At 37.4% G+C, this 12,079-nt stretch overlaps 1 protein-coding gene across 1 annotated transcript; it reads left to right on the forward strand.

Annotated features, from left to right (window-relative positions):
• The first annotated feature begins 435 nt into the window (after window positions 1-435).
• Window positions 436-11,790, forward strand: ears2 (glutamyl-tRNA synthetase 2, mitochondrial). Its single transcript, XM_030126992.1, has 10 exons — window positions 436-903; window positions 2,359-2,514; window positions 3,189-3,378; window positions 3,492-3,642; window positions 4,387-4,708; window positions 5,585-5,693; window positions 5,805-5,958; window positions 8,083-8,213; window positions 8,304-8,439; window positions 11,117-11,790. The coding sequence occupies exons 1-10, from the start codon at window positions 735-737 to the stop codon at window positions 11,252-11,254; spliced, it is 1,656 nt and encodes a 551-aa protein (XP_029982852.1). The 5' UTR covers window positions 436-734; the 3' UTR covers window positions 11,255-11,790.
• Window positions 11,791-12,079: the final 289 nt, after the last annotated feature.

Here is a 12,079-nt window from a genome sequence, read left to right on the forward strand (position 1 = left end):
TCATATGCATTATTTAGTTTTATATTTAATCTATTGATTTTTTTTTTTAATCTAGTGTATTTTAAGTTTTTACTGTTTTCTTTGCTTTTTAATTCATGTAACATGCTGCCAGAGACAATTTCGTTGTGGGAAACTGCAAATGACAGTAAAGTTCATTATGGCTTGTCAATCTTTGCTTTTTTTTTTTTTTTTTTTTAACTTTTTAGATTAGCATCATGTTTTCTCTTTTTTTTTAACTTTCTCTTTGTAGACGATAAATACTGTCAAGACCTCAAATAACTACCTCCATTCAAGATTTCTAATGTATAAATATTTATAAATAAAATACAAATGTCTAAACGCTGAATGACGGACCAACGCCGCCATCTTGAGGCGGCTTAGAGAAACGCTGACGTCACGGCTCCGCTAGGTGTCAGTGTATCCTCAGAGGGCGATTAAAGTCACCTTCCGCCCGTGTTTCAACGAAGGAGAGAATTGCCATGGATTTCTGTGACAGAAACACGTTTGACTCAACCTTCATGCAAAGATTTGGGAGCTATTTAACCTTGTTTTGAATGTCTGGCTGTCATTTGTCACACACGACAGTACCTGAAGTAACTGCTACTTAGCTTAGCCTAGCCTAGCTTAGCCTAGCTTAGCTTAGTTTAGCGGAGCTGGTGGAGGAGAAACTTGACAAGATGCCCTTAATGTCACCAGTGTGATCGACTCAACGTGTTTCTTCTTGTTTCCTCATCATGTCAGCGTGGTTGAGAGTTTGTCAGCGATGCCATCTGAATTTCTTTTCGGCACCGAAGCGCTTTCACTGTCCGCAAAGGGTGACCGTTGAGCTGGACGCCGGTAGAAGATGCTGCTCCACGGTTCAGGGGGAGGAGGTGAGGGTCCGGTTTGCACCCAGTCCCACAGGTAAGGAGGTCAACAAAACAACAACATGCACAACAATGTCCAGTTAGAACTGTATGGTCAGCTGCCTTTCCTACAGCACTGCTACAAAGATAAGCAAATGAAACGCACCTGTTTTTGTACATACTTACCTTCTGATGGTCATAATCATCTATATTCATCTTATTGTCATAAATAAATGACAGACGCTTTTTGTTACTATAGACAAATTAATACTTAAGCATTTACAGATCCTACTTGATTACACAATTCTACCCATTTTTGCAAGTTTTCCTGTACCGTTGTGAAATTTTTTTGCAGCACCCAAGACATTTTGGGCATCATCTAAGCTACACTGATGCGGCCAAAGAATGAAAAAGACCAAAAACAGTAACTTTTCCCAGCTGTAATGGTTAATATTTGACTATTATTAAGTAGTAGTAGTAGAAGTATTGCCAGCTTGAAAACAAGTCAAAAGGTTAAAATAAAAGTTATAACTTAATTTCCCAGGCACCACCTAAGTCCTCTGAAAACCCACCTTTGTTATTATTCTGTGACTATATATGCTTCATTTGACTTAGTCTCTTGAGTTCATTTATTTTATTTATTTATTTTTCTTCAGCAATTTGTGATTCATAAGTGTTACCTATTTTTGATTATTTGGAATTAAGGCTTATTTTGCTGGTTTACTGTTATGTTACTGTTAATGTATAATGATATCATTATAATCATAATATTTTTTATTATTATAATCTCCTATGTACAATCTTTGTTCCTGGTCATGTAATTTTACATTTATTAATAATATGATGATCTCATACATAATATACATTATATTATTACCTTGATGTTCCTCTGACATTTGATAATTATTCTTATTTGTTTTATCCACCTGCATTTGATAATGGATTAAGCCAGATGTAAATCATATTAATAATGCTGAATTCCATTTAGCCTCTTCATTGTCACATCAGGGCCCATTAATACATTTTGCCCACTTGCCCAGAGAAAGTAAAGTCCCACATTGGGTCAGTAAATCTTGAAACTTCCTTATTCTAATCAAGTAAGCATTAAATGCCAAGTTTTTCCAGAGTTGATTATATAATGAGTAATCTTGCCTCCTGCTTCCTTTTTTTTTTTTTTTTTTAATCTCTGCTTAGAGTTGCATCTGCAGATTTAACGTTATAGTTTAAGGTCCAGTGTGTGATATTTGGTCATTTATAGTTTTGTGAGATTGCAGATTGAATCTGAATACCACCCTTCACACCTTTTACTACTGTGACTGCAAAAAATACAGCACCACCTGTGTAGCACTTTACATATCATGGAGATGCTGCTGAACCAAAGCAGGGGAGCAAAAGAGCCTTCTGTTAATCTGTAAATGGGAAAAGTGTTCATTATTGCTTTACATAAACTAGCCTCTTTTAAACATTGCTCTCTGTTGTATTTGACTGTGCACACATTATGTCTGTGATGCAGGTTTCCTACACCTCGGTGGCCTGCGTACTGCTCTCTACAATTACATCTTTGCAAAGAAGTATGGAGGCTCGTTCATCCTGCGACTAGAGGACACTGATCAGAGCAGACTGGTACCAGGAGCTGCACAGTCTATAGAGGACATGCTGACATGGGCAGGTAGGAACTAGTGCAGGTCAGAGGGCTGTGTGTTATGACCAACATCTCATATACATATCACAGTATTTTACACTGTAGGTTCAATGAGTAAATAGTTTCAATTAAATGACCATATGGAAAGGCTAATAATAAATAAATAAATAAAATTCAAATAAAACACATTTGACAAATATAAGCGTCTGACTCTTATTTGATTATTTTTCTTATTTTATTTAAACCTTTGTACAATATTCCCATCATGTAACATATATGAAATATATTATCAGTTAAAAATACTTGTCAACTGGAGTTGCAAACAAAATATGTAGGCCTAAAATATGAATGTGGTCAGAGCACTGATAAATACACAAAGAATATTTTTGAACAGTGCAAGCAATTGTTAGTAATGATAACAGTGCACAGAAAATGAACAGTGGCCTGACATGAAAATAACAAGAAATACAACAGTCCCTACAATCCATGCTCTGTTATAGAATACAAAGTCTCATCCAAATCAGGACAATGATGGAAAATACAATCATAAAGACAATGATTTTTTCAACAGAATGAGCTCTCTGTGGTAACTCACCTATGTACTTGTATGTGTTTTTTGTTTGTTCAAAATCAACTGAACTAAACACTTATATACCAGTTTACATTTACTTTAACATATCTTTTGGATTCTGTGCCTGCAGGTATTCCTCCTGACGAGAGTCCTCAGCGTGGGGGGCCTGTGGGTCCATACCTTCAGTCCCACAGACTAGATCTGTACACTTCAACAGCACAGCAGCTCATTGAGAGTGGTCACGCCTATTACTGTTTCTGCAGCCAACGGAGACTTGAACTGCTGAAAAAAGAGGCTTTAAGAGCCGGACAGACTCCGAGGTGACTAAGTAAAATAAATGGACATATTCTTACTGATCTGAAAAAAGCACCAGCAAACTCAGGTGTCTCTTGGACAGAGTTAATCCATGTCTTGTTCTTCTCCTTCTGTTCAGGTATGACAATAGGTGTCGTCATCTTCAGGCAGACCAGGTCCAGGAGAGGCTGGCTCAGGGGTTGACTCATGTGATCAGGTTTCGTCTAGAAGAGGGGGTCGAGCCTTTTCAGGATATGATCTTTGGATGGAATCGTCATGAGGTGGCCCAGGTTGGACTGCTGTTTATTTAAGTCACTACTATAACTCTAAGATTTTTCACAGCATTCAAACCATTAAAATGGCTCACTTTTTAAAGTTAATTTTGAGGGGGTTTTTTTTCTTTTCAAAACATATTCTACATGTTAGAAAATAGTTTGTGACAATAGTATTTCTGCTGTCGGTGCCCATGACCACTGCTGATGAAGATTTGGAGTTGGTCCTTGTCGTCAATGGAAGCTCAGTGATCTTAATGTGCTAATGCTAGGTACTGTGTGAGTGTATCAGAATGGGTAAAATGTAGAGAATTTCCCGACAGGGTTAATATATATAAGTTAACCTTTAACTTTTGACCTTCAATAACTGACTGAACTATGTACTGCTACATTGTGGAGGCACACTGTGTTTCATCACTTTTGTGTTCACAATTTTTGACATGGCTCAGGTCATGACTGTTAAACAGCTCTTTCCAAATCATGGCTCCATGATGCACTGGAGCCAAAATTTGCAACTTTATTGATAAACAGCTGTTTGCTAAGTATTTTCATGGTCAAATCACAAACAGGAAACATGGAAGATAATGTAGCAAAAAGAGAAAGACAGAGATGAAAAAGTTGCACAATATTCAAGACATACTGATGAATGCACATATGAGTGACAGATCAGATTTGAGCCACTTATAGCTGCAGTCTGAACATAGCCTAATTGTCTTATTCTGTCCTGACTCCTGCTTATCGCACTTCTGCCTGTCTTTCTAGGTGGAGGGGGATCCTGTTATAATAAAAGCAGATGGTTTTCCAACCTACCACCTCGCTAATATAGTCGATGATCATTACATGAAGATCAGCCACGTCCTGCGAGGCTCTGAATGGCTCATCTCCACCTCCAAACACCTCCTCATGTACCGTGCTCTTGGGTGGCAGCCACCAACCTTCGGACACCTGCCGCTTCTCATGAACAAAGATGGCAGCAAACTGTCCAAGAGGCAGGGGGACATATTCATAGAAAGGTTCCAGAGGGACGGGGTCCTGGCTGAGGCTCTGCTGGACATCATCACCAACTGTGGATCTGGATTCAACAGTAAGTGAATAATTACAGTAAAGAAGAATCAGTTAAATGAATCCCAAGGAATGCAGTGTATTAAGTATCATATAAAAAACTGTTCAAATAAGCATAGTTAATGTCAATAATCTGAAATAGAATTAAGGCTCACCATTAATGACATATTACAAGGAAAAGCAGCAGTCCCTGCAAATTCATTCTGTGTGAAAGAATACAAAGTCTCATGCAAATTATGAAAATGCTGTAAAATAGAAACAATAAAGGCAGTGATTTTTGCATCAGATTGAACTGTGTGTGGCAGCCAATATGTGTTCAAAATTAACTGAACAAAACTCTTACATATGAGTTTACAGTATTAAATCCACAGCGAGGATAAAGTAATCAAATATTTCAACATTATCTGTCCTGTAAGCAGAATATTAAAAAGAAATGTGTATAATAATAAAGAAATCCAAAGAAGGAGGTGTAATAATTGTAGGTAAAAATCTAATATCACAAGATTAAAATTGATAAGTGTGAAAAGAAGTAAGTGTAATATAGTAATAAAAAGTTGTAATGTTATGAGACAAAGGTCAAAATTCTATGAGGAGTTAGGCCTCATTTTGTGAGAGTTGTCAAAATTCCCAGCTGACCCAAACTCAGAACTCATCAGCTGTTGTTTTTGTTCGATGAATAAAGTTTCACAGGTTTATGGCTGCATTGATGCAACATGATTTCTTAATTTGTCAGTTTGAATCAAGAAATTTCATAGACACAAAATTGCAGCTTCATTCTTGTAATGTTGTGACTTTTTTCTTGAAACATTACCTTATTCTCGTAGTATTGTTAAGTATCATTATGTGTCATTATAATTAAGAATCATTCATTACAAATCTGTCCTCTGTTGTCTTGCAGCCAATCGGGTGGGCAGGAGGATCGATGAACTGATCTCTGAATTTAATTCCTCAAAGATCACAACACACTCTGCCTTATTAGACTTGGACAAACTCCCAGAGTTTAATAGGTGAACATTTGTATGATGAGTGTTGTCATTAGTAGTATTTAACACATCAAAGGTTCATTGATCTTATACCCAGGTAGGCCATAGTTAATGTCAATATTCTGTGACTTTCAGAATCCACCTACAGCAGCGCATTGAGGATGAGGATGAGTGCAATTTGCTGATTAAAGACCTGCAGGGACAAATCCAGACCACTTACACAGAACAGATGCAGGATAAAGAAGTCCTGCATGAGGATTATATCAGACGGGTGCTGCATCTTAGAAAGGTAACAAATACTATTATGGTCATACTGTCATACCACAGTTTTACCATTCCAATGTTATGAATGCTAACAGCATAAAGAAAGGCACAGATGGTCTGTAACAGTGTTTCCCAATATTACATTAGAAAAATCACAAGGCACACCACCAAACAAAAATGTCACAAAATGTATATTTATTGAACTATAATGCAAATCTAGTCTCAATTTACTTACTCAGTGTGAAATCTGGGCCTGTTTAGTTGAACACAAAGCTGATATTCTTGCAGTAATTGTAGAAAGGCCCACTCGAAGATCTTCCTCAACAGTTCTGAGTCTCTCTCTTTTTTCATCTTTATAGCAGTTATGCTTGAAAAGCCCACCTCGCATAGATAAGTTGTGGAGGAAGGGAACAGAACTGAAATAGCTTTGTTTGCCAGAATGGGGAACTCCTTGGCAGCAGTCACCGGACACTCTCCAGGGGGAGACGTGAGGACATCCAGGATGTGGGGGGCGACATTGTTGCGGGGCGTTTGAAACGAGAGAGCTGAGAGGGGTGTGTCAGTGACTCCTTGGACGGACCCCCGGTTTATGGATTGAGGTCTGTTATAGAGGCATATCACCCCCATCCCAACCCAAGGCGTAACCTGCTGATCCGCGCATCACTAGTGTGTGTGTGTGGGGGAGCTTTATTAACAGAACCCACTGCATTGGGGTCGGTTCACTTTCACTGTTGTAAAGTGGATCATTGGTGTGCAGCTGCATGTATCTATCACGCCACTCGCTTAGAGTACCAATCAGGTGAAATTGGCCAATCTTCCACGACACACCTGATGATTCCTCACAGCACACTTATGTGCCATGGCACAGTGGTTGGGAAACACTGGTTTATAAAACTTTTTTCTTCCCTTTTTATTGGTGATGTTAGGGGAAATATCACTGCCTTGAAAAAGGTAAAAACAGGCCCATTTGTGTAGAATGAGTTTGACCTTTGGACCTGTGTTTAGAAATTCATCTGCCGTGTTTGTGCTCTAGCATCAGTTATGAATTGTTTTTTTGTTGTTGTTGTTGTTGTGAGTGTGAGTCTCCATTGTGTGCTTACCTACATGTTCAAGATGCCTCACCTGTAGATGTTGCCTTAAGGGCATGCATGGTATACTACGGATTTCCTTTCCTTGACCTCATAAGTGACATTTAATCACATTTCTGTTACTTTTTACCTCTCAGACTTAATACCTGTATGCAACTGAATCTCCCTGTTCATACACAAATACAGTAGTAAAATTACAATAAGAAGAATTGTGGAAGTCACCTATGTGACTACCATATCTGTCGTCTGCAAAGTAAAAATTCCCCCGCATATAAACTATTTAATTTCAGCAAACACAGAGGTCCTGAGTTAATATTAGTCCCATACGAATAGACATGACTCTGATTTGTACTCATTGGCAATGTTTTTGTTTTCTTTACATGTTTATTCATAGAATTATGGAGGCTCTCTGCTGGTGATGATAAAACAGGGTTTTCAGTGTTTTGGTTTGAAATTTAGGAGGCTTATGTCATGATATAGCATGGATGTTTTCTAAAAGAGCAAATTTGAATCATTCTGAAAGTGATATCTCAAAAGATGATGAGAAGGACATGCACGAGAACACCAACAATGAATATTTTTCTATTTTTCAGCAGCTATGTGTAACTGGAGAATATCAGTAAATTCGAGCGAAAAACAGACTTAACTTATCACTACGCAAATGCAAAAGTCATGTTAATTAATGATAAACATCTTCCCAAATCCTCACCCCTTCACATTTTTATCTTGTTTTAATTCACTGACAAAAATGTCAATAGATTTTGTTGCCATAAATTAGTTTTTGTTTAATGATTGTCTTGTTTTTTTATTCTGGCAGACAGATGTGGATGAAAACTTAATTAACAAATATATTTTGTTGAAATGTAAAATACTGTTTCTGCTGCTGGTCTGGTCAACCAAAGTACATTATACATTTCACATATCACAAATACAGTGATAATGAAGATGTACGTCATACAGTTCCACCTCAGACATCATTCAAAAGCCAGTGATCATCTATTTAGGTATTTACTCTTTCTCTACTCGACTTTACTGAAGTAGTTCTTTTTGCTCCTCCACAGGGTCACATATCGTCTCTGAAGGAGCTCATGAGCCCAGTTTACTCGTACCTGTGGGTGCGTCCGTCCTTCTCCAGCCAGCAGGTGGCAGCACTCACTGAAGAAGCCCAGCACATTGCCTCTTTAGTGTTGAAGTATGAAGTTATGTCATTAGCTGCAGCTTTAATTTCACCGCAGATCTTGTAGACCATGTTGCAGGAATCTGAAACATTCTGCCTGTTTAGATTAATAGAGGAGCAAGGTGAGGAGCTGGCCATGGAGCGACTCAGTAAAGATCTGAAGACTCTGGCAAAACAGACCAAAGCCACCAAATACAAAGATGTGATGAAGCTGTTACGTCTGGCTCTCAGTGGGCTGCAGGTACATGACGCACATTGTATGACTACCAGAATATGCACCACACAGTTTCATGCAGGAAGTTGGTCTAGCAAAGTAATATGTTGACTGGCTGCTCTACTTGAACTTGAACACAGTCAGGTTATTTTGCAGTTTATCTTTCAACATATTTACACTGTGAGAGCTGAACATGAGCCAGGTGTGTTCAGCAGTGCACAGCGGCTACAACATTCTTAAATGGCAGTAGAATAACAACAGTTTTCATCAGGGCCAGTTTATATATTATAAGTATAATAGGCATCTGTTTTTGAAATAAGGCAATGGTTACTGCCACAGTACTGTGGCACAAAATATCAGTTTGTCTATTACCACAGAGCCAATCAAATGTTAGCATTTGTACTAGAGCCAATCATGAATACTGTTACATGAACTCATTATCCTCTTGTTGCCACAGTACAGGTGATATATGATGTATACTTCAATGCATTCTTTTGTGAATTTTGCTACCACAGTACTGTGGCAATTGATGGATGAAACGACAAATTAGTGATAGTATATAGTATAGAATTGGAATTATTGTTCTAAATACTCTATATGTTGTTTTATGGTGTTCTTTACTCTGTGCAGTCCGAAATGTTACCGACTGAGCTAGATCTCTGCTCTAAATCTGAACCAATTTGCTATCTGATTGTCTTTGTACTGTTAGGGATGTAACAAGTTACCAGTCTAGACATGATATAACGAGGGCGCTGATTGGCTCTGTGGTAATAGACAAATCGATATTTACTGTGTCAGTAGCCATTTTGTTGCAATAAGTTGTATCAATGGAAAAAGTACTGACTCAAATTCTTTACTGCAATAGAAGTGGAAAATTAATTTAGTGAGTAAAGTATAAAAATAAAAAGTAGGCCTTTGAATGGCATATTTTCCAGCTGTTTATTTGCAAAGCCATAACTGAACCTCAAGTTAATGTGATGTGATGACAAATAAATCATTCTATCTTTAAATACAGTAAACAGGGGTCTTAAAAAGTCTTAAATTTACAAATCTGCATTTGATCCCTTAAAAAAGTCTTTAAAATGTATTAAATTTGATGTGGTAGGTCTTAAGTTATGTTGCCATAAACTTCTTGGCTGTACTGTGTTTAAATATATCTGTTAACTGTCCAAGCTGCAAAGAAAGTAACGTTAGTGTACTCAGTTCCACCCCTTCCAACCCGACCATTTATATTGAAATTAGGAACAAATTATTGCGAACTTTAACCCTGGTGAGAAATGACTCTGATTGGTGGGACTCTAAGCATTGGAGTAAACAAATACATTTTCCTGAATTCTAGGAGTCATGAATTTTTGCCAGCATGGCTGTGAAATGGGCATTAAATTTTGTTTAAAGTAGTCCTAAAAAGGTCTTAAAAACTCTTAAATTTAACTTATGGAAACCTGTAGGAACCCTGAATATATCATATATTTATGGGTAATCCCATTGAGACAATCTCATTTATAAGAGAGACCTGGTTTGGTTTTGGACATAATACAACATTTAGCTGCTACAGTACAGTAAATACAGTATCTAAATTAGAGTTCATATAAAAGTGAAGTGCAAATGAAATACTAAAAACAGGAACAATCCAGAGACGCCTTCTCCAGTTCCCTCAGAATAACACTAAATTCCCTTTATGGGATTAAGGAAGGCAGCTTCAGATCCTGCTGTAAACTCTTCCAGGTTGAAAGAGCAGAGTAAGAGAACTCCTTTTTGCTAAGTTCAATACGTTCTGTGTAAACACTGAAAGTAAAACAATCCTGGGAACGCAGGCTATGTTTGTTCAGTATGACTATAAATATGATGGCAGCAGGCCAAAGATGGATTTGTAAATAAAATTATACCAGTGCAAAAGTCTGCGTATAGATAATGGTGACCAGTTGACCAGAGAATACAAAGTGCAACGGTGACTGAGGGGTTTACAGCCTGCGTGAAAAACATCACCCATCATCTGTAGTGAGCTGGCAGAGGCGTTCACGAAGACAATGTCACCATAGGCAAGGTGAGGTAAGAAGCTGGTAGCAACATGTAAAACAAGACAGAAGAATCAGGAAAATATACTTAAGAATGTACTTAAAGTAATGAACATTGCATTTGCTTGAACATTTAAGTGCAAATTACTTGTCAGTGTCATCAAAATTTAAAACCGTATGACTCATTAGGGTTTGATCTTTTTAAAATTAACGTTTATTTACACCATAGTATAGTAAACTATTACATGATCAAAAACAAATTTATTTTAGCAAGAAAATGTCTCTGTTTCCAATGTCTGGGGTCGCCACAAATTTGTGACGTTAAAATGGGGTCACGAGCCAAAAAAGGTTGGGAACCACTGATCTGAGCAATACTGCCATGTAAATGCTTAAAATGCATAAAAAGACAAAAAACCTTCTGTCTGCTTGCAGAACTGAAAATGACATATTCCTCATTTGCACATACAGTATGAGTAAGCTAAATACTAAAACACAACTTATGGTGAAATATAACAGTGTTGACTAAAAGCCTAGAGATCCCACAGTCAGCCACATAAATGGAAAAAGGAAGTGGATGCTGATTACTCTGTCTGTCTGTCTGTCTGTCTGTCTGTCTGTCTGTCTATTGTTTTTGGATCTGTAGTGATTATGTGAATTCGCCGACTCCTTTGTTCCCCTTTTATTTGCAGCAAGGTCCCAGCGTGGTGGAGATGATGGTGTCTTTAGGGCCAGCAGAGGTCAGCCATCGTTTCCAGAGACTTCTACTGCTTCCACAGACTCACCCAGACTGTTCCAAAGCATCAGACAGACCCGAGGAAATGAGTTAAAAACATAACCTCATACTGGCTGATCAGTGAACTGCACGCCCCAGATGTACCATGAATGACATCTAAATAATACTTGAAACATGACAAATACTTTATTGAAGATTAAATATTTTGTACGTGATTGTTTACTGTATATTAGTCTTTATTTTTTCACTGCTGTGACTCTGATGAAGGCCCATGTGACACCATGCAGGCAGAGTGGGGAAGTACCTTTGCTATTTTAATGCAGATGTTGTTTTTCTCCGCTTAATTAGTTTTACCAGCTTCACTCACAGATGTAGTTTAAGTCACAAGATCAAATTTTCCAGTCCAGATAGAGTCATATAAATCATGCATTTATTCCCTTACGCTGTCACATACTAACAGAGGAAACATCAATGACACAGATGAACGTGTATATTGTATTTTATCAAACATCAACTAACATACCTGGTTAAGATAATAGATTTACGTTCATATTTTTATGTTCCTAAGAAATTACTTTTTCTAAGATTGTTGCCAGTGTTTTAATAAAGACACAACAATGCCCTCATGGAGATATTAAATGCATCTAATTAATGTCACTTTTGTAGAGTACATTTAGTTCTCCATCGGAGGCTTGTGGCTTCTGTGAGTCAGAACTTTACATAAACCTGATAATATAGAAATAAAATATAGTAGAAAAGTATATAACAATGTGAAGGTATTCTACAGTGAGTGTAGAATACATAATTAGTAGTTTTAGATCAAAAGAAGGTAAATGCAGATCTGAGAAATATACATTTTTATAAATATGTAATATTAAAATAATAAGGTAAGTGGATGTAAAGTGTAGGCCATGAATGT

The sequence above is a fragment of the Sphaeramia orbicularis genome, chromosome 1, assembly GCF_902148855.1.
Source record: "Sphaeramia orbicularis chromosome 1, fSphaOr1.1, whole genome shotgun sequence".
Classification (NCBI taxonomy): Eukaryota; Metazoa; Chordata; class Actinopteri; order Kurtiformes; family Apogonidae; genus Sphaeramia; species Sphaeramia orbicularis.